This window comes from Erinaceus europaeus, chromosome 6 (genome assembly GCF_950295315.1).
Source record: "Erinaceus europaeus chromosome 6, mEriEur2.1, whole genome shotgun sequence".
In the NCBI taxonomy this organism is placed as follows: domain Eukaryota; kingdom Metazoa; phylum Chordata; class Mammalia; order Eulipotyphla; family Erinaceidae; genus Erinaceus; species Erinaceus europaeus.
In genome coordinates, this window is record NC_080167.1 from 16,876,294 (window position 1) to 16,903,293 (window position 27,000).

At 48.3% G+C, this 27,000-nt stretch overlaps 1 protein-coding gene across 4 annotated transcripts; it reads left to right on the forward strand.

Annotated features, from left to right (window-relative positions):
- Positions 1-192: 192 nt before the first annotated feature.
- Positions 193-27,000, forward strand: KMT5A (lysine methyltransferase 5A). 4 transcript variants are annotated; one of them, XM_007539784.3, is made up of 8 exons: positions 193-248; positions 9,477-9,598; positions 10,689-10,842; positions 15,775-15,994; positions 16,295-16,382; positions 20,687-20,746; positions 22,688-22,878; positions 25,180-27,000. In XM_007539784.3, the coding sequence occupies exons 1-8, from the start codon at positions 239-241 to the stop codon at positions 25,388-25,390; spliced, it is 1,056 nt and encodes a 351-aa protein (XP_007539846.1). In that variant the 5' UTR covers positions 193-238; the 3' UTR covers positions 25,391-27,000. The 4 variants fall into 4 exon arrangements, with proteins under 4 accessions (XP_007539846.1, XP_060049204.1, XP_060049203.1 ...); XM_060193221.1 differs by lacking the exon at positions 193-248 and adding an exon at positions 8,642-9,228; XM_060193220.1 differs by lacking the exons at positions 193-248; positions 9,477-9,598 and adding an exon at positions 8,934-9,228.

Consider the following 27,000-nt stretch of genomic DNA (forward strand, 5'->3'; position numbering starts at 1 on the left):
TGTCCTGAAAGCGTTTGTAGAAAGTGTGGCCGCTGGCCCCGCCCCCGTCAGGAAGGCGGGGAGAGGGGCGGGCCCTCTGCTATCTCAACCTATCAGAACAGGCAGCCGACCGACAGGCAGCCATTTCAGCCAATGAGCACAGCAGCCGTAGCTCTGCGGAGCAGTTGGCTACAGTTGTTGCAACTTTTTTTGAAAGCTCCGTTTCCCGGGAGATCTAAGGCGGTGACAGAGCCGGATCATGGCGAGAGGTATTTGCCCAGGCGGTCAGCGCCGGGGTTGCCAGCAAGAGGGAGCGGCGCACCTGGTGGGGGTCGGGGTGGCTCCGGGGGACGCCGTGTTCCCGGGGGCTGCGGGGACCGAACCCCGGGACCGGATAGGGGGTGGGGAAGGGAGGGTCTGCAGCACCTTTCTCCGCCCGGGCGCACCCACCCCACACCTTCCCGCAGCCCCTCCCGCGGTTGCGCCTGTGTTTCCCCTTCTCCCGGGAGAGGCGCCCGCTGCCCGGCTTCTCCAGAAGCGCTGGATCCTTCTGCCAGGGCTCCCGGGAGGCGGGCGTGCAGGCTCCCCTCGGGGAAATGCTTGTGATCGATACAAAGAAGCGGGAGCGAGAGGCTGCGCCCGCTGCGGGGCTCGACCGCGGCCGGAGAAGGAGGATCCGCAGCCTCCGGGCCGGCGAGCGTGGACTCCGCGGTGGGCGCCCGCTCCCCGCCCCCCTCGGCCCGAGTCAGCACCCGGCCCCGCCCGCGCGCGCGGAGGTTCGCCGGGTCCCCCTGCACCTTCCCCGAGCTGCTCGGGGCTCCTGAGGCCGGGCGGGGGGGCAGCTGGGCTGGGCCTGCAGGACCCCCTGACCTCCGCGCAGAGTTGGCGGTCAGGACTCGCAGACCCACGTTTAATGCGGCAAGGTGATCTCGCTGGTCACCGCCAGCCGGCCTGTCTCCAGCGTGCAAAAAACTTGAGCGTGTTGAATCAGTAGAAACTAGTCTTTAAAAAAAAGTTAGGGGCGGGGGCTAGATAGCATAATGGTTATGCAAAGAGACTCTCATGCCTGCGCTTCCGAAGTACCAGGTTCAGCCCCCTGCACCAACATAAACCAGAGCTGAGCAGTTCTCTGGTTAAAAAAAAAAAAAAAAAAAAAGGTTGGGGTTTTTACCTATCTTTTTCAAAGCACGAAATGCTAGTAAGAATTTTCCTTAAATCTTTTTTCCCCCCCTCTCTGGAGCAGCAATAAATTCCTAGGTATTTGGGGGCCTCACGCTTTTTAGATATTTGTTTATTAATGAGAAGGCGAGAGAAAGACCAGATATCACTCTGTTACGTGTGCTGCCAGGGATTGAACACAGGACCTCATGCGTTAGAGCCGTGCACTTTTTCCACTGGGACACCTCAGGGACCATTTAGGGCCCCTTTGTTTCCAGGCCTTACATCATTTACTTTCCCAGAATCCCTTTAGGGTGTTTTGGGACAAGAATTACCCAGATTTTGACTAAGAAAGAAACAAATGAATTTCAGATTAAATTAAAGAATTTCATAGGGGGCCAGGTGGTGGCGCACCTGGCTAAGTGCACAACTTATAGGGCTCAAGGACCTGGGTTCAAGCCCCTGGTCCCCGGACCTGCAGGGGGAAAGCTTCACAAGTGGTGAAGTAGAGCTGCAGGTGTCTCTCTGTCTCTTTCCCTCACTAACGCCCTCCCTTCTCAATTTCTATCTACTATGAATAATAAAAAGAATTTCATAATCATGATCTGGGAGGTGGCACAGTGGATAAAGGATTGGACTGTCAAGCATGAGGTCCTGAGTTCCATACCTGGCAGCACAAGTACCAGAGTGATGTTTGGGTCCTTTCTCCTCCTAGCCCTCTCATAAATAAATAAATAAATAAATATTTAAAACAATAAATTAAAAAAGACTTTAATAATCCAATCCACAAAGAAAATGAAATGAATGCCCTTCTTCAGAGAATTTCTCACCACTATTTATTGTCTTTTCAGAGAATTTATTTATTTATAAAAAGGAAACATTGACAAAACCATAGGATAAGAGGGGTACAACTCCACACAATTCCCACCACCTGAACTCTGTATCCTACCCCCTCCTCTGATAGCGTTCCTATTCTTTTTTTTAAATATTTATTTTATTCCCTTTTGTTACCAATGTTGTTTTATTGTTGTAGTTATTATTGTTGTCGTTGTTGGATATGACAGAGAAATGGAGAGAGGAGGGGAAGACAGAGGGGGGAAAGATAGACACACCTGCAGACCTGCTTCACCCCTGTGGAGCGGCTCCCCTGTGCTGTGCAGAGCCCGGGCTCAAACCGTGATCCTTAAGCCCATTCTTGCGCTTTGCGCCACGTGCGCTTAACCGGGTGCGTTACAGCCGGACTCCCAGCTTTCCTATTCTTCAACCCTCTGGGAGTATGGATCCAAGTCGTTGTGGAATGCACAAGGTGGAAGGTCTGCCTTCTGTAATTGCCTCCCGGCTGAACGTGGGCCTTGAAAGGTCGATCCATACTCCCAACCTGTCTCTCTCTTTCCCTAGTAGGGTGGGGCTCTGGGGAAAGTGGAGCTCCAGGACATATTCATGGGGTTGTCTGTCCAGGGAAGTTTGTTTGGCATCCTGCTAGCATCCGAAAGCTAGTAGCTGAAAATAGAGTTAACATATAAAGGCAAACAAATTGTTGGTCATCTCTTAAGAGAATTTTAAAGAATCTAAAAGTACACTCAATTGTGTCTAATTTATCGGACAAGTGTTCCTAAAACACATTTCCTGGTTTTGTTTTCTCAATTGGGGCAAGTTAATCTTTCTTTTCTTTTTTAAAGACCTCCAATATCCATTCCTTTCTTTTAATTAATTTATTTTTTAATAATTAAATTTTATTTATTTATTTTTTAATAATTATTTTTTATAAAAAATTTCTTTATTGGGGAATTAATGTTTATATTCAACTGTAAATACAGTAGTTTGTACATATGTAACATTTCTCAGTTTTGCATATAATACAGCCCCCACTAGGTCCTCTGTCATCCTTCTTGGACCTATATTCTCTCTCCCCTAAAGATTTTATTTACTTATTTACTCATGAGAAAGAGAGAGAAAGAACCAGACATCACTCTGGTACATGTGCTGCCGGGGATTGAACTCGGGACCTCATGCTTGAGAGTCTAGTGCCTTAGCCACTGCACCACCTCCGAGACCACTAATCTTTATTTTCATTTAACTTATTCTACCGGAGGACTGCTCAGCTCTGGTTTACAGTGGTGCCAGGGATTGAACCTGGGGCACCTCAGGCATGAAAGTCTTTTTGCATAACCACTGTGCTATTTCCTCAGCCCTAGAACAAAATAATTTAAACTACCTATTTCATGGCAGGTATTTCCCACATATATTAGGACCTGGGCTCCATTCAGAAGTAAACAAACAAGGAAGAAAAAAAAAAACTTGTTCAGTAATTATGCATACCAAAATAATGACTTGTTTTATTTGATTCATGGAGGGGAGGGAACTAATTTAACTGCTCTGTATTTGCAATGCTTACACTTTTTTTTTTTTTTAATCAGAGCACTGATCAGCTCTGGTTTATGGTGGTGTGGGGGATTGAACCTGGGACTTTGGAACCTCAGGCATGAGAGTCTCTTTGCATAACCATTATGCTATCATACCCTCTCCCCCACCCCACTCTTTTTTTTTTTTCTTTAAATTTTTTTTATTAAAGAAAGGATTAATTAACAAAACCATAGGGTAGGAGGGGTACACAATTCCCACCGCCCAATCTCCATATCCCACCCCCTCCCCCGATAGCTTTCCCATTCTCTATCCCTCTGCCCACCCCACTGTTAACATGGACAAACAGTACTTACTGGTCAAGGCCTGGTACCTTATTATCTCAGTTGAGTTTTACTAAGTCAGTGTCCAGATTTCTGGCCATGCTGTATCTTCGCTGGTACCTGAGGAAAGGCTATTGTCTACTACACTCTAATCACCTTTGTCATTTATTGGTTAGTGGTTCTGACTATCCCATTTGATGCCCAAATTAGCATTTATTTCCGTCTTAGCCTTCATTATTCACTACACTTGCAAACTATAAAGCTAGGCAGGCGTTTAGTATGATAAATACCAAGTCACTACAGTGGGGTTAAACTTTTCTTCTTCTCCATGTAATATTTAGTTATGTATTTGAGGTAGAGAGGCAGTGGCAAACGCTAGAAGAAGAAGGCAGAGAGGCAGTGCGATTGAAACGCCACAGCATGAAGCGTCTTCCTTCAGTGTGGCAGGGGCCGGGCTCTAACCTGAGTCACATACACAGCAAAACAGTGCACTGTCCAGCTGAACTATTTTGCTGGCCCACACTGTTTTTATTTCATTATTTTTGTTTTTAATTTTGTGTTTATTGATTTTAAATACATTTTATTTATTATTATGTATTTATCTTTAACCAGAACACTGCTCAGCTCAAGCTTATGGTGGTTCTGGGGATTGAATTTTGAGACTTCCGAGCCTCAGGCATGAAAGTCTTTTTTGCAGAATCATTGCTATCTCCCCAGCTCATCAGACTCTTAGTTGCTGTTCTTTATTCCAAATTTGGAGTTCACTTTGAGAGTCCTGCTGGGTTGCAGCAGAACCAAATGTTCTGCTACCAGGCAGCTCCTTTCTGGTTTTAACATTTGACAGTCATGTAAATATTTATCACTGTGCCTGTGTATATTTGCCTGAACAGGATCAGTTCATCTACTTTTCTCCATCTTTATTGTGGTTGTCAAATGACTTCCTAATTGCTTATCCTCTTTCCATTTTTACTACCACCATTTATACCCCTCAGCATCTAGAGTGGCTCCCCCAAGAACGTTTAAAATGTGTATATATTATCTTCACTACTCCCCCTACCTCCACCCTCTCCATTAACACTAGGGTCCAATCTGTAATACAGCCATCACTATTGGATCCCTAGAAATCTGCCTGTGTTTCTGTAGACTGTTGTATCCTTAGCACAGGGCCTGGAACAGAGTGGGCACTCAGTAAATATTTGTTGAATGACTGAGCTGGTACTTTTGACTGTGAGTTGAGGGAAGCAGCATATGTTATTTTTTAAATATAGTTTTATTTACTTTTCTTATTAGTAAGTGAGAGAGAAGCAGAGCATCATTCTGGCAAATATGATGCTAAGGATTAAACTCAGGACCTCATAGATAAGGGTCCAACACCTTATCCACTATATCACCTCGCAGGCCACAGTATACTTTTTTCTTTTTTGATAGAGACAGAAGGCTAGGAGAGAGAGAGAGAGAGAGAGAGACCGAGACAAGACTAAAAGCTTCCTTCAGTGTGATGGGGGCCAGGCTTGAACTGAGTCTAGCACATGGCAGAGTAGCACACTACCCAGCTCAACTATCTCCGGCCCTACAGTATAGATTCTTTATGGTAACGTGACCTCACAGAATAGAACTAGACTCAGAGCCTAACTATATCACTTCCTTAGTCATGCAAACTTAAGCAAGTGCAAAGACTTATTTTCTCTGAATCTTAGCTGCTACATCTGTGGAACAGGAGTAATACCTTCCCAGTAATTGTTGGAAGGCTATATTTAAAAAATGTATTATTACAGGGCCTGGAATGTAAAGCAGTAAATAAGTGTTAGTAATTAGTATCATTGCTGCTGAATTCTATTTTTTTTATTGTTGTTGTAGTTATTATTGTTGTTATTGATGTCTTCGTTGCTAGATAGGACAGAGAAATAGAGAGAGGAGGGGAAGACAGAGGGGGAGAAAAAGATAGACACCTGCAGACCTGCTTCACCCATTGTGAAGCAACAGCCATGCAGGTGGGGAGCTGGGGGTTTGAACCAGGATCCTTACACTGGTCCTTGTGCTCTGCGCCACATGCGCTTAACCCACTGCGCCACTGCCTGACTCCCTGAATTCTATTTCTGAGATCCTGGGTAATATATATCATACACACATGAGAACTAGCGTGTTATGCTGTTATTTGTGAAGCTGGGAGTCAAAGTCAGTTCTACTACAAACGCCAAAATTCTCTGGCCTCATGTGTAACCAGTGTTGATGCAAAGGATTAAGTCTGAGTGTCAATCAGTGTTGTTTTCCCTGAGTGACACTAAAGCATGAGCTGATTTGTGGGACACAGTTGTGAGTGCTGGCTTGTTACTTAACCCCACTGTCTTATCTCTTCTAAAGGGGAGGCAGCTACTTAAAAAGTGACAGCCATTTATTTATCTATGGATGTTGGAAGGTGCTCTGAGTAGATTACAATATTCAACAGTTCATGGTTTTGTGTTGTTCTGTTTTTATTTTAAAATATTTATTGCATAGAAACAGAAATAGAGAGGGAGAAGAGAGGATAGAGAGAGATACCTGTAGCACTGGTCCATCATTCATGAAGCTTCACTGTAGATGAGGACCTGGGGCTTGGACCCCGGTCCTTGCACATGATAACATGAACTTAACCAAGTATGCCACCACCTGGCCCCTATTTATCATTATTATTGCCTTACATTTCTTTTTTAAAACCTTTTATTTATTTATTATTGTATAGAGACAGAAATCGAAAGGGGGGAGATAGAGAGGGAAAGAGACAGACACCTGCGGCCCTGCTTCACCACTTGTGAAGCTTTCCCCCTGTAGGTGGGGACCAGAGGCTTGAACCTGGGCCCTTGCATACTGCAATGTGAGTGCTTAGCCAGGTGCGCCACTGCCCGGCCCCTCTTTTTTTTTTTTTCTTCTTTTAAATATTTTTATTTATTATTGGGTAGAAACAGAGAGAAATTGGAAATTGAATGGGGTGCGGGAGAGAGACAGAGAGCACTTAGCTAGGTGCACCGCTACCTGGCCCCTGCCTTACATTTCTTATCCTTTTTCTTATCCTGGGGCTCAGTGCCAGCATACAAATCCACCGATCCACCACTCCTGGTGGCCATTTTTATTTTCTTGATTTTATTCTGTGTGATAGAGAATTCGATCTGAGAGGATGGGAAATAGCGAGGGAAAGTTAAAGATAAACACATGCCGACCTGCTTCAGCCCTGTTCCTTGCAAGGGTCCTTATACATCGCACTATGTGCACTCAACTGGGTGCACCACTGCCCAGCCCCTGCCACTATTTATTCATTCATTCATTTGAAGTTTATTTTTCTTACATTTGATAGAGAAACTGTATAAGTACCGCGCGCTAACCGATTGCGCCACTGGAGCTCTTTGATAGAGAAACTGAAAGGGAAGGGGAAGATAGGGAGAGAAAGAGAGACCTACAGTAATGCTTTACCGTTCATGAAACTTGCTTCCTGCAAGTGGGGACTTGGGTTTTGAACCGTGGTCTTTGCACATGATAATGGCACTCTACTGGGTGTGTCACTGCTCATCTCCCATTTTTTATTTATTCAAAGAGGCTCTATTTCATGTGACGCTGCCAATTAACCCCAAAGCTTCTTGCACTGGAGGAGCTACCTCTCCAGCCACTCAAAGTTCTTTTTTTTTTTTTTTCCCCCTCCAGGGTTATTGCTGGGCTCGGTGCCTGCACCATGAATCCACCGCTCCTGGAGGCCATTTTTCCCCCTTTTTGTTGCCCTAGTTGTTGCAGCCTCGTTGCCGTTATTATTGCCATTGTTGACGTTGCTTTGTTGTTGGATAGGACAGAGAGAAATGGAGAGAAGAGGGGAAGACAGAGAGAGAGGGGGAGAGAAAGATAGACACCTGCAGACCTGCTTCACCGCCCGTGAAACGACTCCCCTGCAGATGGGGAGCCGGGGGCTCGAACCGGGATCCTTACGGCGGTCCCTGCGCTTTGCGCCACGTGCGCTTAACCCACTGCGCCACCACCCGACCCCCAAAGTTCTTGGTTTTTATTCCTGAGGAAGGACAGGAGGCCTACACTTAGTGACTTGGCCTGGATGTTCCAGGGTCCTGGCTAGCTTCGGTTGCTTTCACCAAGCACAGGGACTCAATTTTTTTTTTTAATTTTTAATTTTTTATTTAAGAAAGGAATAATGAACAAAAACATAAGGTAGGAGGGGTACAACTCCACACAATTCCCACCACCCAATCCCCATAACCCACCCCCTCCCATGATAGCTTTCCCATTCTCTAGCCCTCTGGGAGCTTGGACCCAGGGTCGTTGAGGGTTGCAGAAGGTAGAAGGTCTGGCTTCTGTAATTGCTTCCCAGAGACACACCTTACTAGGGAAAGAGAGAGGCAGACTGGGAGTATGGACCGACCAGTCAACGCACAGGGACTCATTGACCTGAATCCACATACCCTGCTTGCTACTGCAGAGTGGCCCAGAGTGACAATTCCTGGCTGTCTACCTAGGCCATTCATTCTCTCCTGGAGCCCAGGTGACTTGCTAAAGTCTTCAGCAATACCATTTTCTCTCCGAATCTTAATTTATTCATCTGAAACCAAGATGGAGAGTGCAGGCCCAGAGGTCTGGAAGTCCATTCTGACAACTTAGCTAAGCTGCTCACTTTGAGCCTCAGGTTCCCTATGTGTGAGACAGAGAATAGTGGTGGTTACCTTCATAGGGCCGTTGTGAGGCTTGGGAAGGCTAGAGAAGCACCCAGCCCTGGGTGCTTTTAGGGGATGACACCTGCCTTGGGCAAGTCCCCGCACCTCCTCTGAGCTCCACTTTAAACGGGAGGTCACTGCCCCCCACCCCAGTCACCGGTCCTTGCGGGCAGGAGAAAGTCCTTCTCGAGGGAGGATTCGAGAGCACAGCCGGGCGCGACCCCGGCGGCTGTTGGCTCCTGGCACCGTCTGCTCTCCCAGAACCCCAGAGCCAGCGAAGCGGCTGCGAGCCGGGCTGTCACCCTCGAGTCCCCGCCCCTCGCTGCCCCAGTGGCGGAAGCCGCGCGCGAGGGGGCGCGCCCGAGCCGGGATTCGTCGCGGCGGCGCGGCCCGCCCTCGCCCGGCTGGAGCCTCGCAGCGCCGCCCCTGCCAGCCCCCTCCCCGGGCCGGGCGCCGGACGGTGGGCGGCGGCGGCGGGCGGCGGAGGACGCGCCGCCAGCGCCTCCCTCCCTTCTCCCTGCGGCGGTCGGTGCCGGGCCGGCGGGGCCGCGCAGGCCATGGGGGAAGGGGGCGCCGTGGGGCGCCGCCGGCCTTTCCCCGGGGCGCCGCGGCGGCGCTGGTGGCGGCGGCAGCAGCAACAGCAGCGGCAGCGACAGCGGTGGTGGCCGGGCCGCGGTGGCGGCGAGGGCGCGGGGCGCGCCGCCATGGGCCTGGCCGGGCTGCAGGTGGGTGTGTCGGGCCTGGCCGCGGGGAGGGCGGGCGGCGCGCGGGGCCCCGCGGCCGGGCGGCGGGAGGACATCGTGGGCTCCGGCTCGGCCCTGCCGGCCGGCCCCTGCCTCCCGGCGGCGCGGGCGACCCAGCAGCGCCGGGCCCATGGAACATGGCTGCGGCGCCCGGGCCGGGCGGCCCCGCTCCCCGCCCCGCCGCGCCCTGAGCGCCCCCTCCCCCGCTTCCCCCGGGTCCCCCTCTCCAGGCCGGAAGATGTCCAAGCCCCGCGCGGTGGAGGCGGCGGCGGCGGCGGCGGCGGTGGCAGCGACGGCCCCGGGCCCGGAGATGGTGGAGCGGAGGGGCCCGGGGAGGCCCCGCACCGACGGGGTAAGCAGCCACCCTCCCCGCTCTTGCTCTGCGCGCCCCGAGGGCCGCGAGCACGTGGGCGCACCGGGGGCCCGCAGCCCGGGGCGGGGGCGCGGGCGGGGCGCCCCAGGGCGGCTTCCTTTGCTGCCTGCCGCCTGGGAGTGGCGGCTGCGCCCTCCCTCTCCGCCATGACCCCGGCGCTGTTTGACCTCGGAAAAGTTTGTGCCTTCATGGCATTTGCACTCCCCGAGACCCAGCTGCCCCGGAGGTGGCCGCCTTCCCCGGGGGTACGGGGCCTGCCCGGGTCCCTGGGAGAGGTCAGGGGGTTCGCTGTCTCGGGGTAGCCCCACACCCAGAGAGACACCAGTGCTGACCTGTCCCGCCCAACCGGCCTGCCCACCCACCCGTTCACGCCAGCAGCCAGCATGCAGTTTGCAATGGAGTGGCCGCCCTCAGGGTGCTGGCCCGAGGCCCTGCTTTCATTAGCTCTCCACCCCACCCCCAGTGGCTCAGAGAATTCCCCCAATCGCAGTCCAGTCCCGGGAGGCTGCTGGGCTGCATCGGATTTGAGAGGGGCCGGGCTTGGGCACACGGAAGGTTCAAGCCTTAAATGGCAAGTCTCACTGGCTGACCTGCGGACCAACAAGGTCTTAAGCAGGTGCCTCCTGGCATCTGTCTATGCTGCAGTCTCTGCAGCCCTGTCAGGGGAGTGTGCTCTAGCACACGGACCAGCTCCCCAAATTCTGGGTCATTGTGACCTCCCTGCTGCCGGTAGGTTGTCTCCTTGCTGATTAAACCTTTACCTACAGCTGGTTCTCTTTGCTGGCCATATGTGCCCTTAGTGGGCAGGAGGTAGAGGCCACTTGTGTGCTGGGAATACAGACTTGGAGGACCTGGGGCGTTCTCAGCCTTCCACTGCCCTGCTGGGGCTGGCATCCCAGCTTGGAAGTGATGATACCGTCTGTTTTTTTTTTTTCTTTGTTGTTGTTGTTTTGTTTCGTTTCGGATTCTGATCGCCCCTTCGTTTCAGATTCTGATCGCCCCTTCTCTGCTACATGCTGTGGAATTGTCATGGTCAAGCGTCTTTCAGAATGTGCATTTGTCGTTTTAGGAGAATGTGTTTACCGGACAGTCAAAGATCTATACCTACATGAGTCCGAACAAATGCTCTGGAATGCGTTCCCCCCTTCAGGAAGAGAACTCAGTTGCACATCACGAAATCAAATGCCAGGGGAAGCCATTAACTGGGATCTACAGGAAACAAGGTGAGCCTCTGGGAGGGCCCTGTTCTGACCTTAGCTGCTTGTGGGGGCGGAGCCCTGTCTGCAGTGACAATGCATATGTTGAAAAGCTGGATAGTGGCACACCTGGTTGAGTGCACATTACAGTGTGCAAGGAACTGAGTTCAAGCCCCCAGTCCCCACCTGCATGGGTAAAGCTTGAGGGGTGAAACAGGGTTGTAGGTGTCTCTCTGTCTCTTTCTCTCTCTCCCCCCTTCCCTCTCGATATCTGGCTTTCTCTATCAAATAAAGGTAATAAAATTTTTAAAAAGAAAGTTGGGGCTGGGAGATAGTTCATCCTGTAAAGTGTGCCTCTTATGAGGCCCTGGGGAAGCTCCATGGATGGTGGAGTGGTGCTGATAAGCCTTTTATCTCACTCTCTAAAAAAAAAAAAAAAAAATGATGAAAGTGAGCAAGTGGGCCTGGGCTAGTGTCATCCCATAACATAAGGCTATGGGGGTTGTCTTCTGGTGCCACACAAAAAAGAAATTATGTCCAGCCTTTCCAAACACAGGTCGGAAAGGCTTGAGACATTACCTGCTTTGCTGCTGAGAAGGAGCGGCTAGCTAGGGCTGCGGGATGTGGGTGGAACAGGTTCTCCCTCATTTCCTGAGAGTTAGCATGACCTTCAAGCTGCATTGCCTTGCCACGCCACGTTGCAAAAATAATGCACCTGACCTGTGGCGATAGGCTTACAGGTGTTGAAAGTACAGCACTTATGAGCCTAGGTTGTACCAACCAGGCACTTGCAGCCCTAATTGTGTGAGTTGACTTCCTTCCCTTTTATGAGCTGGCCTTAACCTCCTTTCTAATAAATTTCTCTCCACTCAAATGTGAGTGTTCTCTGCAGCCACATGCTTTGCCATGAGATTGAGTTAAGATATTGAACATGAAAAATATGCAGTGACTGAAAATTCAGCCTGGCCCTCAAAGCCACCTGAAACCTCTTAGAAGGCTTGTTTTAATCCAAATATTACCTTTTAAAGCTGCAAGTGGAGAGCCCAAGCTTTCCCCCATTTTACCATGTCCCCTTCTAATTAAAACTTAAAGAAGCAGAACTCTGGCTCCCAGCAGCTCCATACAAGGAAGTTTTGTATCCATGAACTGAAAGTGCTATAAGTGACAGTTCAGCCCAGCCTTTGAGGCAGATGTGAAACCCAGTGCTGGGAGCCAGCCTTTGGCTTATTCCCCCCACCCCAAAGTGATTTTATTCAGTCTTCAGGTTTTTTTTTTTTTTGATAGATGCAGAAATTGAAAGGGAAGAGAGAGAGAGAAAGAGACACTTGCAGCATTGCTTCACTGCTCATGAAGCGTCTTTTCCTGCAGTTGGACTGAGGGCTTGAAACCCGGGTCTTTGTTCACTGTGATATGTATGACACCACTTGTTTCTACAAGTGAATTTTAATTCCAGCTCTGTCACCAACGAGGAGGAGGCTGAGGCCTGTTGTTAACCTTTTTATGAGCCTTGATTCCCTTAAATAGCTGGTCTGGAGCTTATTATCAATGAAAGCCTGGGTGCGGAAGGGCTTCAAAGTGATTCATGTCACCAACTGTTCTCCACTGAACTGTTCGTGGGTGGGGTGGGGTGGGGGAGCCCTGCCCTCACTGCTGTAGCCTGTGGTCTGCTGTACCTGCCACATGGGCACTGGGAAAGGGGCCCTTTTTAGTGGCGAGCAAAATGGAAATTGTTGGGGTTGGGCGGTAGCACAGTGGGTTAAGCACACATGATGCAAAGTGCAAGGACCGGTGTAAGGGTCCCAGTTTGAGCCCCCAGCTCCCCACCTGCAGGGGGGGCCACTTTACGTGCTGTGAAACAGGTCTGCAGGTGTCTGTCTTTTTCTCCCCCTCTCTGTCTTCCCTTCTTCCTCTATTTCTCTCTGTCTTAGCCAACAACAGCAGCAGCAGCAATGACAATAATAATGATAAGAACAAGGGCAAGAAAATGGAAAAATGGCCTCCAGGAGCAGTGGATTTGTAGTGCGGGCACCGAGGCCCAGCAATAACCTTGGAGGCAAAAAAAAAAAAAAAAAAGGAAATTGTCCTCAATGATGACATGGTTTTGAGGCCAGCTTCTGCTGTTGTCATCACTGGGGCTCTATCTTCAGTTAGAGAGACAGAGACAGGGAGAGAGGGGAAAGATACCACAGCATCAAAGCTCCTTCCAGGCTGGAATCTGGGCCACATATATAACAAAGCAGACATACTCTTCAGGTAAGCTATCTTGCTGACCTCCACACTAGCATTTGATTCCTGAGTCACTAAAGGGCAATGACTAGAACTTGAGGCCATACTTTGGTGGGACCCTGTGGGTCAGGCTGTCGTCTCTGATTGCCAGTTTTTTTTTTTCCTGCCTTGATGCACACTGGCATGGCAGTAGTGTTAACGGGCACCATACACTCCTGGGGGTGGGGGTGGGGCTGTCCTAGCCTCAGCTCTCTCAGGTTCCATTCAAGAAACAGCTCACTTGGATGGTGTACTGCTTTGCCATATGGCATGACGCAGGTTCGAGCCTGGCCTTCTTTAAACTGAAAGAAGCTCTGGTGTTAGGGTCTATTTCACTCTCTCTTTGTTGCTTCTCTGTTTCTATCTTTAAAAATATATAGGGGGGAAAAGATGTTTTTTGTTTGTATTTTCCCTAGAACATTGCTCAGCTGTGGCTTTTTTTGGGGGGGGGCTTTGGATCCTCAGTCCTGAGAGTTTTTACATAACTGTCATGCTGTGTCCCCTGTTCAAGAAGGGCACCTTTAAGAAAATGAGATTGATCTGGATGGTTTTTGATTTTTTTTTGTTTGCTTTTGTTTCATTTACTCTGATAAAAATTATACAAAGTTCACTTTTTATATTCTTTTATTTATTTACTTTGGATAGAGAGAGAAATCCAGTGGGAGGGGAAGGTAGAAAGGCAGAAAGTTTAACCACTTGTGAGCTTTTTCACATCTGCAGGTGGAGACCAGGGCTTAAACTTGGGTCCTTGTGCACTGTAATACGTGCTCTACAGAGTGTACCACCTCCTGGCCCCAAAGTTCAGCTTTTTAAATCCTACAACTTAGTGTTTGTTAGTATATTCAAAAATGTGCAAACAATTCCAGAACATTTTCATCACAACCCCCCCCAAAAAAAAAAAAAAGAAAAAAAAAAACATCCTTATTTCAATCTCTTTCATCTCACTCTTCCCTCCTTTCCTGACAAATACTAATCTTTCTGTCTCTGGGTTTACCGATTTTGGACATTTTATGTGATTGGAATCATCTCACATGTAGCTTGGCTTCTCATACCGCATAATGTCTTCAGTGTTTATACATGTGTAGCATGAATCAGTACTTAGTTCCTTTCTGTGGGTGAATAATACTCTGTCATGTGGCTCTCCAAGATTTTATTTACCTGTTAATCAGTTGAGATAATGGGGCGGTCTTCACCTTTTGATTATTATGAATATATTGCTACAAACCTTCATGTATATAGGTTTTCATGTAGACATATTTTAAATTGTCTTTTTTTTTAAACTTTTTAAAACATTTTTTTAATGTTTATTTTATCTTTTGTTGCCTTTGTTTTTTATTGTTGTTGTAGTTATTGTTGTTATTGATGTCGTCGTTGTTAGATAAGACAGAGAGACATTGAGAGAGGAGGGGAAGACAGAGGTGGAGACAGACACCTGCAGACCTGTTTTACCACCTATGAAGCGACTCTCCTGCAGGTGGGGAGCCAGGGGCCCAAACCACGGTCCTTAACCCACTACGCTACCGCCCGACTCCCTTATTTATTCTATCTCCCCAGCCCATTGAGGTTTTCCTAATTGATACCTCAATGGAATTGCTGGGTAATATGCTAACTCTATGTTTAGCTATGTGAAAAACTGCTAAGCTTGTTTCCAGAGTCACTGTGCCATTTTACATTCCTACCAGCAATGTATGTATTTTTAAAAGTAAGCCTTTTTTTTTGGACATTTGAGAGGTAGCACAAAAGATAAACCATTGAGCTCTTCAAGTATGAGGTCCTTAGATCCCTGACATCGTTTGTGCCAGAGTGATGGGTTCTCTCTCCTCTCAACTCTCTAATTAACCAAAAAAAATTTTTTTTTGGTTTTAGATTTATTTTATTTATTAGATATGCCAGTTTCACATGAGGCAGAGAGAAGGCATGAGAGCAATAAGCCAGAGAATTACTCTGGTAGATTCAGTGCTGGAATTTAACCCAGGAACCGCATACATGCTATGGAAACCAGCTACTTTTAGCACCCTTGTGACATGCTGGCTAATGCAGGGGCCACCATGCTGAGACCCATGGGACATCAGGTTTGAACTTGGCTGGAAGTGTTTTTTTTTTTTTTTTTTAAAGAAGATGATGGTGGTGGGGGAAGATTTATTTATGTATTTACTAATTGAGAGAGCCAGAAGATCAAGGCAACATAGGTACTGCTGGGGATCAAACTCAGGACCTCGTGCTTGTAAACTGCTTTACCCACTACGCCACCTCCTGGCCCACAGAACTGCACTTTATAAAAGTATGACATGCAACTGACTGGACAGCTCGTGGGAAAGAGGCTTAGCTGTCTTACTCCTGCCCATTGCTGTTGGCTCATTCTTGAGGAATCTGGAATTTTTTGTGAGGTCTTTCTGCAGCCCAATTCCTGAAAGCTATTGATTGGGTGCTGGGGCCAGTATTGTCATCTGTGGTGCTTTAGCTCAGAGCCTGTTGCCCAAACATTGTGCCAGGTGTCTGGGAGGGAGTCAAGCCAGGCACTCCGCCCACAATGGCCACTGGTGGACACTGGGATTGACCGGCAACGGGACTGCTCCTTGATGTGCCCATGAGCCTCTCTCCCCTCAGAGCTTCTTAGACACAGCTGACAGTATAGAAATTGGGAGACTGAGAGCCCAGAATAAACCTCTGCCGTTGTCTACCCTCTGCCTTCAGAGAAGAAGAACACTGGGAATGCACTACGAAGCACCATGAAGTCTGAGGAACAGAAGCTCAAAGACGCCAGGAGAGGCCCCCTGGCACCTTTTCCAAACCAAAAATCTGAAGCAGCAGAACCTCCAAAAACTCCAGCCTCGGCTTGTGATTCTCCCAACGCAGTTGCCACCAAGCAAATCCTGAAAAAGCCGACCAAGGGCAAGCAGGCCCCTCGGAAAAAGTAAGTGCCCCAGATGCCCCCTCCACCCATGCTGTTGGCTCTGCTTAGTGATCGTCAGTGTCACATTAAACTCAGAGGCCATGAGTCACCACCAGTGACACTGCTGTTTGTCACCATGTCTGCCTGGAGTGAGTCCAGATCTTCAGGTCTCCTAAGAGTCCCCTGGAGTAGGACGCCTCTGAGGCACCTCTGGCAGGTGCACTTGGGAGACTAAGGGTTGATGGACATGGTTTCCAAGGAGCTGCCTCCAGGTGTGGTTTCCATGCTAAGAGTTGTTTCCTCCTCTTTCCTTCCCCCCAGGACTCAAGGAAAAACGCAGCAGAACCGCAAGCTCACAGAGTTCTACCCCGTTCGGAGGAGCTCAAGGAAGAGCAAGGCTGAGCTGCAGGTACAGGCAGGGTGGCCTGGAGAGCTGGAGCGGGGCCTGGGGGCGCTACCATGCTTTCTTCATGCCATTGTGCCATTGCGGGTGGTCTTTGTCTTGGGGTTTCTGTCAGTCTGGCTCTCTCAAGGAGTTTGGTGTCTCAAGCAGCCTAATACATGTGGTGTGGGAAGTGAGGCCTTTTCACAGAGGTGGTGTTTCCATGGCTGCTTGGTTGGGATCAGGGACCTCTGGGAAGGTTGTGTGTAGTTCAGAGGCTTGTTTCTCTGATGTTTGGGAGTTCCCAAATCTAGTTCTCAAGCTAACGAAGGTTAAGAGCATTTATAGATGTGTCAATTTGGGCCAGTTAACTCGCTGCTTTGTGCCTTGGTTTCCCTGTTTGTAAAAAAGAGATTTGAAAGTGATTATGAACACTCTGGATGTGCCTGGCACACAATGACTATTGTTGCTTCCTGCACTTGTCACTACCTAGGGTGCCCCTCCTAGAGCTTGTGAAGAACAGAGCAGGAGGCGTGAGGCTGTGCAGCCCTGCCCTCCGAGTCTGCAGAGCACTGCGGTGATGAATATTTGATGCAGTGAGGTGTGGTTACTGCCTGGCTGAGAAGGGAAGTGGGCATAGGGCCTTGGTGCCACCCTCCCATTCTGTTTGTTCGGGTCACTCCAGGCTGGGGACATAGTGCTTAGGATGGGCTCACTCACATGGAGGTGGGGAACCCAAGACTTTGACATTTCAGCCCTAAGATTTCTGTGGTATTTGTTGCAGATGCAGTGTTCCCAGGGAGTTCTTTTATTTATTTATTATTATTTTTTATTTAACGTGGCTTCATTTGAAAAAAAACAAAGCAAAAAAGGGGGTATCTGCTACCCCTCAGGGAGAAGCTTTGGCTTTCTTCTATAAAGACAGTGTCTCTGGGCCAAGAGCAAGCTGTGAGTAAACGCTTGCCTGCAGTTGGGGCTGTGCTGGGTCACTCCTGCTGACGCCACTGCAGAGGGTGGCCGTGCCAGCCTTGGAGCCTGGTGCCTTCCAGCCCACACCAGGACCCTGGGGGCTGCAGGAGGTGTGCAAGGTTGGCCTTTTGAATATAAAACATGGTCTTTTCTGTGTGGAGGGCTGACGCTGCAGTGGAGTGGGCTACAGGGCTGTAGCAGGGAGGGGAGTTAAGGGACAGACATTTGCTCCCCAAGCTCACTCACCGGAGCTAGCTGCTAGGACAGTTCCGAATTACCACAGGTAACGGCTCCTGTCTGCACACATGAAACCAGTATCCTGCGGCTGGTCCTCCTGAGGGGTGAGGTCAGTCCTGAGCTGGCTGCTCCCAGACAGACAGGCAGAAAAGGGTGTGGGCGGTCTGGCTGAATCTGAAATGAAAACCTTGGGTACCTCACTGAATCTGCAGAACAAGCAGGCCCAGCTGGGGGAGGTCCTGGGTCAGTGCAAGAGGGTAGAAACTTGGACTGGGGGGGACAACATAGTGGTTATACAAAAGACTAGCAGGCCTAAGGCTATGAAGTCTCAGGTTCAATCCCCAGAAATACCATAAGCCAAAGCTGGGCTCTCTTTCATTAGATAAATAAGTAAAACATTCTTTAAAAGGAAAAAAAGGGAGGAGATGTTGTGGAAACTGATCTTTGGAGAGATATCCCCTGACCCTACTTGCTTGGTTGGGGGGGGGGGGGCTGGCTGTGGGTGGGGTCACTGCCGGCTCTGGGCAGGGACCAAGCCTTTGGCCACATCCTGGCATCATCATCCTCAGTCGGTCCCAGACCTGATGAGCCAGCAGGCTGCTGACTGTCCTTCTTTCCTGTTTGCAGGCCCTAACCTGCCTCAGGGTACCCCATAGGCTGCCAGACAGGAGTCTCTTGTGGATGTATTGAGTCTCAAGCTGTGCTTGGCATGGCCAGAAACCCTGCTTTTCAGGCTGAAACAGAAACACTGCCTCTGTGCTGGGCACCTAGCCAGATCCTGTTTTTCAGCCCCACTCCGTCCCAGCAGGAAAATCCCCAAGTGTCCAGCCCAGTCTCCCAAGATCACAGTCTGCTGGACACACCCCACTGTACTGTGGTGGGGCTGCTGCTCAGTTTAACCAGGTGCCAGGCAGGCACTGTTCTAGGCTTGAAGGTTCCATTAAAAATAAGATCAGGCCTCTGTGATCATGAGCTTGCATTTTAGCATGGAGTCATTAGAGAATTTTGGACAGCATTTGAATGTTAATGTAATAAAACTAGTCTGAAAGCATGGATAAGATACGGCTGCCTTAATCTCTGGTGGTGAGAGTTACTTGGAGGAGTGAGGTTCCTTAGAAATGGGGTTTTGGGGGAGTTGGGCTGTAGCGCAGTGGGTTGAGTACAGGTGGTGTAAAGCACAAGGACTGGTGTAAGGATCCCGGTTCGAGCCCCTGGCCCCCCACCTTCAGGGGAGTCACTTCAGAGGCAATGAAGCAGGTCTGCAGGTGTCTGTCTTTCTTTCCCCCTCTCTGTCTTCCCCTCCTCTCTCCATTTCTCTCTGTTTTATCCAACAATGACATCAGTAACAACAATAATAACTACAATAATAAAAAAGCAAGGGCAACAAAAGGGAATAAATAAATAAATAATAATAATAATAATAAAAGAAATGGGATTTTGGGAGTCCAGCGGTAGTGCAGTGGGTTAAGCGCTCGAACCAGGATCCTTAGTTGGTCCATGCACTTAGCGCTTACGCCACCTGCGCATAACCCACTGCGCTATCGCACGACTCCCACCCTATGGATTTTTTTTTTTAATATTCATTTATTCCCTTTTGTAGCCCTTGTTGTTTTATTGTTGTAGTTATTATTGATGTCATTGTTGTTGAATAGGTCAGAGAGAAATCGAGAGAGGAGTGGAAGACAGAAGGAGAGAGAAAGACACCTGCAGACCTGCTTTACCACCTGTGAAGCCACTCTCCTGCAGGTGGGGAGCCAGGGACTCTGAACGGGATCCTTACGGCAGTCCTGGTCCTTGCACGTGTGCTTAACCCGCTGGCTACCACCAGGATTCTTTTTTTTTTTTTTTTTAACATTTATTTTATTTATTTATTCCCTTTTGTTGCCCTTGTTTTTTTTTAAATATTTTATTTATTTATTCCCTTTTGTTGCCGTTGTTTTATTGTTGTAGTTATTATTGTTGTTGTTGTTGTTGTTGTTGGATAGGACAGAGAGAAATGGAGAGAGGAGGGGAAGACAGGGGGAGAGAAAGATAAACACCTGCAGACCTGCTTCACCGCCTGTGAAGCTACTCCCCTGTAGGTGGGGAGCCAGGGGCTCGAACCGGGATCCTTATGCCGGTCCTTGTGCTTTGTGCCACCTGCGCTTAACCCGCTGCACTACAGCCCGACTCCCACCACCAGGATTCTTTTTTTTTTTTTAAATGTTTTATTTATTTATTTTATTTTTGAGATAGATGCAGAGAAAGACAGAGAAACACCAGAGCACTGCTCAGCTCTGGCTTATGGTGGTGCGGGGGATTGAACCTGGGACTCAGGAGCCTCAGGCATGAGAGTCTGTTTGCATAACCATTATGCTATCTCCCCCCGCCCACCACCAGGATTCTTAACCCACCTCTGCCTACCTATGACTATGTATGTCACCCTTCTTGTCTAGCCGTGCCCTTGTGCTGATGAGAAAGGGATGAGGCCAACTGGGAGTGTTCTTCTGGGTGTGGTCCAGAGGGTGGGGTACCTCAAATGGATCCTGAATGAGAACACTGATGCACTTGGGCCAGGTGATGGTGGCCCACACATTAGAGCGCGCATCTACCTACAGTGCACAAGAGCCTAGGTTCAAGCCCCTAGTCTCCACCTGCAGGGGGAAAGATTCAACAGAGGTGAAGCAGTGTTGTAGTCGTCTTTCTGCCTTCCTCTGTCTTTTTTTAAATATTATTTATGTATTCCCTTTTGTTGCCCTTGTTTTATTGTTGTAGTTATTACTGTTGTGTTATTGCTGTCGTCATCGTTGTTGGATAGGACAGAGAAATGGAGAGAAGAGGGGAAGACAAGAGAGGGGGAGAGAAAGACAGACACCTGCAGACCTGCTTCACCGCCTGTGAAGCGACTGCCCTGCAGGTGGGGAGCCGGGGCTCTAGCCGGGATCCTTAGTTTGGTTTGGTCCTTGCATTTTGGTGCCACGTGCGCTTAGCCCGCCGTGCTACCGCCCACTCCCTCTGACGTTCTCTTCTCTCTTCCCTCTCAATTTCTCTCAGTCTCTATCCAATAAAGAAATTAAAAAATAAAATATTTAAAAAGAGAGAATACTGATGTACTTCCTGTTTTTTTTTTTTTTTCCCTTCTTCAGTCTGAAGAAAGAAAAAGAATAGATGAATTGATTGAAAGTGGGAAGGAAGAAGGAATGAAGGTAAGGGCTAACAGGGGTTGGCCTGGTCTTGTCATGCCACTTTAACCTTTTGGTAGTCGCTGTGCCAAGCTAGACTGCTAGATTGTTGAGAGGCCAAGGACTAAACCATAAAGGGCTTTGTATTGTGAAGTGCTGCCCTACCATGAGGAAGGTTTTTTTTCAACTTGTGGGGAAGTACATAATATTCAGATTTTGCTGTTGTAACTATTTCCAAGTGTACACTTCAGTGACTAAGTTCACAGGGCTGTGCAACCATCATGCCCAACCAATTCTAGAAATTTTCACCCTCCTGAGTGGAAACCCCAAGCCTATTAGCAGTCATTTCCTCTCCCCCTCCCCCAACCATGTCCCTTGGCTGGTGCTGCTCTACTTTTTGTCTCTGGATTTGCCAGTTTTCGAACATTTCACTAAATGGAATCAGAATTATAGTTGTTATATCTAGCTTCTTATATTTAGATTAGTGTCTGGGGAAACTTGCTTTTCTTGAGACCTGGGAGGTGGCATAGTGGATAAGGCATGGCATTGAACTTGCAGACATGAAGTCCTGAGTTCCGTCCCTGTTTATTTATTTATTTATTTATTTATTTTTATTGCCACCAGCATTCTTGCTGAGACTCAGTGCTGACACAGCTCCCAGTGGCCATTTTCTCCTCCCCACCCCCATTGTATTTGATAGAACAGAGAGAAATTGAAAAGGGAGGGAGAGACAGGAGGAGAAAGAAAGATGCCTGCAGACCCGCTTCACAGCTTATGAAGCCCGCGCCCCGCCTCCCACATACACAGGTTGGGACTGGTGCACCAGCCTGGCACATGGTGATGTGTGCACTCAGCCAGGTGTGGCACACACATACACACACACCCATATCCCTGGCTTTGCATGTACCAGAAAGATGGTCTGGCTCTCTCTCGTAAATTAATAAATCTTTTTTTTCTTTTGTAAGAAATTTGCTTTTCTCACTTTATTCCAAACACACTTGGCTACAAGGGACATAAGCCCCAGAAGTGCTGACCTTGAGGGTCTGAGTTACAGTTCATGGATGAGAAAGCTCCTGTTACCACCTACCATGTGGTGGAGGGATTGGAACAGATGTCCAGCTCCTTGTGGAGTGTGTGAAGGAAGAACCCAGAACCCTTGGTCCGACTGTTCTATCCCAAAAGTGGCCAGTTGTGCACTTCTGAGACTCTACACCACTTCCTTTCTTTCCTTTTTTTCTTTTTTTACACAAGAGCACTGCTCAGCTCTGGCTTATAATGGTGTAGGAGATTGGAGTTTCAGACATGAGAGTCACTTTGTATAACTATTATGTTAACTATTCCCACCCCAGCACTTTTTAAATGTGCAGCCTTGGATGGGATTCTGCCTCTCACTCCATTTCACACATTTTTAAAATATGCCCCTGGGGGCCGGTGGTGGGGCACTCATTTATATTACCACTCGCAAGGACCGGGGTTTGTGCTCCCGCTCCCCACCTTCATGAGTACCAAGTAGGTATACAGGTGTCTATCTCCCTTTTTATCTCCCCCGCCCTTTCAATTTCTCTGTGTCCTATCAAGTATAGTAGAGAGAAGAAAAAAAGAAAGGAAAAAAAATGTCCACATGAACAGTAGATTTCTAGTACTGTCACTGAGCCCTGGCAATAACCCTGGTGGCAATTTAAAAAAAAAAAAAAATCACCCTGTTATCATGAGAGCAAGTCTCTTAAGAGGACCAAAGTAATAGTATTTTTCTAAAGGCACAAGAGAACTTTTGGAATGATGTATTATGGTGGTGTTTACACAGTGTGCTGTATTGTACACAAAATGAATGGATTCTATGACATACACCTGTGAAGCTGTTGAAAGACTATGGTACAGTGCAAGCTCCATGCACCCAGAAAACTGGCTTGCATGGTGGCATCTGTTGCCATTATAAACAGACCCTCTCTTGTCACCCGCCAACAGATTGACCTCATCGATGGCAAAGGCAGGGGTGTGATTGCCACCAAGCAGTTCTCCCGGGGAGAGTTTGTAGTAGAATACCATGGGGACCTTATTGAGATCACAGACGCCAAGAAGCGTGAGGCTCTGTATGCACAAGACCCCTCAACAGGCTGCTACATGTACTATTTTCAGTATCTGAGCAAAACCTACTGGTAAGTTCCCTGAACTTTCACTTTGGGCTTCCCCATCTGGACCGAGGGGACAGGCTGAGGGATCGAGGGCCACAGAGGAAGAAGAACATTCTGCTTCTTTCTGTTGCTCCTGCTCCTTTTTTTTTTCTTTCAGGCTCTACTGCTGCTCTACCCCTCCCTATTTCTTAATATCTGGGAGTGGAGGTCTGAATGGGTGCCAGCCCATCAGAGAGGCAGTGTGGTCTAGTCACGTCACGTGGAAACTTGTGACTTTTTTTTTTTTAATTATTTATTTAATTTTTTAATTATTTTCCCTTTTTGTTGCCCTTGTTGTTTTTTTTTATTGTTGTTGTAGTTATTATTGTTGATGTGTCATTGTTGGATAGGACAGAGAGAAATGGAGAGAGGTAGGGAAGACAGAGAGAGGGGGGAGAGAAAGATAGACACCTGCAGACCTACTTCACTGCCTGTGAAGCAACTCCCCTGCAGGTGGAGCCAGGGGCTTTGCGCCACCTGCACTTAATCTGCTGCGCTACCACCTGACTCCCAATTTTTATTTATTTATTCCCTTTTGTTGCCCTTGTTTATTGTAGTTATTATTGTTGTTGTTTTTGCTGTCATCATTGTTGGATAGGACAGAGAGAAATTGAGAGAGGAGGGGAAGATGGAGAGAGAAAGAGATACCTGCAGACCTGCTTTACCACCTGTGAAGTGACTCCCCTATAGGTGGGGAGCTGGGGACTTGAACCGGTATCCTTACCTTGGTCCTTGTGCTTTGCACCACGTGCACTTAACCTGCTATGCTACCACCCTACTCCCTTTTTTTTTTTTTTTTTTTTTAACCAGAGCACTGCTCAGCTCTTGCTTATGGTGGTGCAGGGGATTGAGGCTGGGAATTTTGGAGCCTCAGGTTGAGAGTCTCTTTGTATAACCATTTTACCCTGTCGACCCCCTGCCCTCACATGAAAACTTGTTTAGTTCTCCTGGCGCCTCTCAGGACACTTGGCCAGATCAGCTCTGGAACCAGTGACTCCTATAGTTGACTTTTTGAGATCTCGCTCACACACACACACACACACACACACACACACACATATATCATGCATGTGTGGTACCACTATGCTACCTCCCTGGCCCAATTTTCATTTTTATGTTTTTATTATTATTTTTAATAACTTTATTGTTTTAAAAAATATTCTCTTTTCTTGCCCATGTTGCTTCATTGTCGTAGTTATTGTTGTAGTCATTGGATAGGACACAGAAATGGAGAGAGGAGGGGAAGACAGAGGGGGAGAGATAAAGATAGACACCTGCAGACCCTGCTTCACTGCCTGTGAAGTTGACCCCCCTGCAGGTGGGGAGCCGGGGGCTTGAACCGGGATCCTTACGCCGGTCCTTGCGCTTTGCGCCACCTGTGCTTAACCCGCTGCACTGTCACCCCACTCCCTTCTATTATTTTTTTATAGATAGAAAGATACTGCAGCCCTGAAGCTTCCTTCAATGTGGTGGGGACAGGGACTGGGAAATCAGCACTGGGAAATCAACTCCAGGTCTCAGGCTTCCACAACACTATTGTTGAGGGGCCACCATGGTCCAACTTCTCCGTTTCTTTTCTTTCTTTTTCTTTTCTTTTTACACCAGAGCACAGCTCAGCTCTGGTTTACGGTGGTGTGGGGGATTGAACCTGGGACTTCAGAGCCTCAGGCATGAGAGTCTCTTCACATAACCACTATGCTATCTAGCCCCACCCTTCTGTTTATTTTCTTTGAAAGAGAAGACAGAGTGATAGAGGGGAAACAGAACACTCACTGGTCCCCCACCTGCAGAGGTGCTCCTGGTATCAGCCTTGAAGCTCCTTATAGTGCTGGGCTCAGGCCCAGGGCCTCACATTTGGCAGGCGTGTGCTCTGCTAGGTGAACTGTCTCCTGTCTCCCACACTGTTTATCACAACAATTGTAGGTTCCCAGCAAAATTGAGTGGGAAGTACAGTGTGTCCTCGCTACTTTTTGCACAAAGAGAGACACACCCACCGACACACAGCCTCCCCCAGCATGGGCACAGTTGATTTTTATTTATTTATCCATTATGCAAGCCCCCCATAGTTTCCTCACAGGTCTCTCCACACCCCGCATTCCTGAATGCCAGCCCCCTGGCTCAGGTACCCTACCCCATTTCTCTGTAACCAGAGAGACATTCTGTTTTGGACTCACATGATACACCCTATAAATTGATCTCCCTGCCCCAGTTGAGAGGCAGTCTGACCCTGATCTGGTTCAAAAGCCTCATCACTATAATCCTGTCACCCTCCCCCCACCCCCCCAGTGTGGACGCAACCAGAGAGACAAACCGTCTGGGTAGACTCATCAATCACAGCAAATGTGGGAACTGCCAAACCAAACTGCACGACATCGATGGCGTGCCTCACCTCATCCTCATCGCCTCCCGTGACATCAAGGCTGGGGAGGAGCTCCTGTACGACTATGGGGACCGCAGCAGGGCTTCCATCGAAGCTTACCCTTGGCTGAAGCATTAACCCCCCGCCGCCCCCCCTCCCTCCGCAATGGACTAAGTGCCCTCAAAGGGAATTGACTTTTTTTTTTTACACACCTAATCTTAGCAGATTACTCCAGATGTTTTTAAAAAGTATATTAAGATGCCTTTTCACTGTAGTATTTAAATATCTGTTACAGGTTTCCAAGGTGGACTTGAACAGATGGCCTTATATTACCAAAACTTTTATATTCTAGTTGTTTTTGTACCTTTTTTGCATACAAGTTGAAAGTTTGTGCTTCCCGTGCATGCAGTCAAAGACTCGGCACAGGTTTTAGAGGAAAGAGTCAAACATGAACTAGGAAGTGGGGCGATTCTCCTGCCTGCCACTGACGAGCCAGGACTCTGCCCCCACCCCGTACCCGAGGTCCCTCCAGGTGGGTGCCGCTGCCTCCCCTGTGGCCTGGATGGGATACTCACAAGCTCTTGTTTTCTTAATGTTTCTCGACAGGCGCACATTGAAGTATATGAATATTTTTTAAAAAGGTTTCTCAGTAAGTTAGTCTTCCCCTCTGCTTTCTCGAAAGCTTACTGGCCCAGGGGCCTTGGAGCATGGGCCCAGCCTCGAGTTCCTCTTCCACGGCTGCCAAATCCGGGCACCGGAAGCATCAGGGCAGGAATCAGAAAAAATCATTGTTCACCTGCCCCCCTCAGGGCAGGGTTTCCCAAAACTGGGTTAGTTCTTTATAGAAATGTGAACACTGAGTTTATTTTAAAAGATAATAAAAAATCAAAAAAGAAAAAAAAAAAAAACAATTTACATGTACATAGGACTTGAAGTGAATGGCTGTGTTTTTTTTTGTTTTTCCCCTTTGGTTGGTTTTGGTCTTTTTTCTTTTTCCTTTTTTCTCTTTTTGGCTTTTTGTAGAAGAGATTTGAGATGGTACTCTATTCTAATCAAAAATAAAGTTTTGTAGCGGGACCAGAAATTACTGATCTACCCCACTCCACCCTGCCCATTCCCTTGGGTTGAAGATTGCAGGCCTGCAGTCAGAGCTGTTTGTCCAGCTGCCTGGTGTCCTTCCTTTGAAGATGCAGCCACAAATTGAAGGGATATAGGACCCCCTTCATAGCTTCAAGGAAAGGCACCTACCCCAGTGCACTGGGAATAGGTGTGGGGTGTGAAATGAAACAGGCAGGGCCAGCAGCCCAGGGGTCAGGGCTAAGGGTCAAGTTCTCACCTGCCTGTGATGGCAGGAGTGAGTTGCTCCTCCCTCCTAAAGGGGGACCCATCCTCACTCCTAGTTTGTTAACCTATAGTCCTGGGGTCTCCAGCCCCCTGTTCCCAGGTAAATGTGAATAGACAGGTATGAGAGGCGGTCCTCAACACAGTGCCCTCTTTCCCCATCCCCCCCGACCCCGCCACACCACGGTGCTACCTAAGAAAGTCTCCCCCCCAAACCCCCACATTTGCCTGCTCAGTGGTCAGCAAGTCGGAGGAGGAGGATCCGAGGGGAGTGTGTAAATGTGAGATGAAATGTCTTGGTACCTGTTTGTGGTTTAGCTTTGTATTTAAAAAAAAAGGAATTAAACTTGAAAATTATTTGTCATCATAAAAATGGAACAAAAATTAAAATATTTATTGCCAGCCAA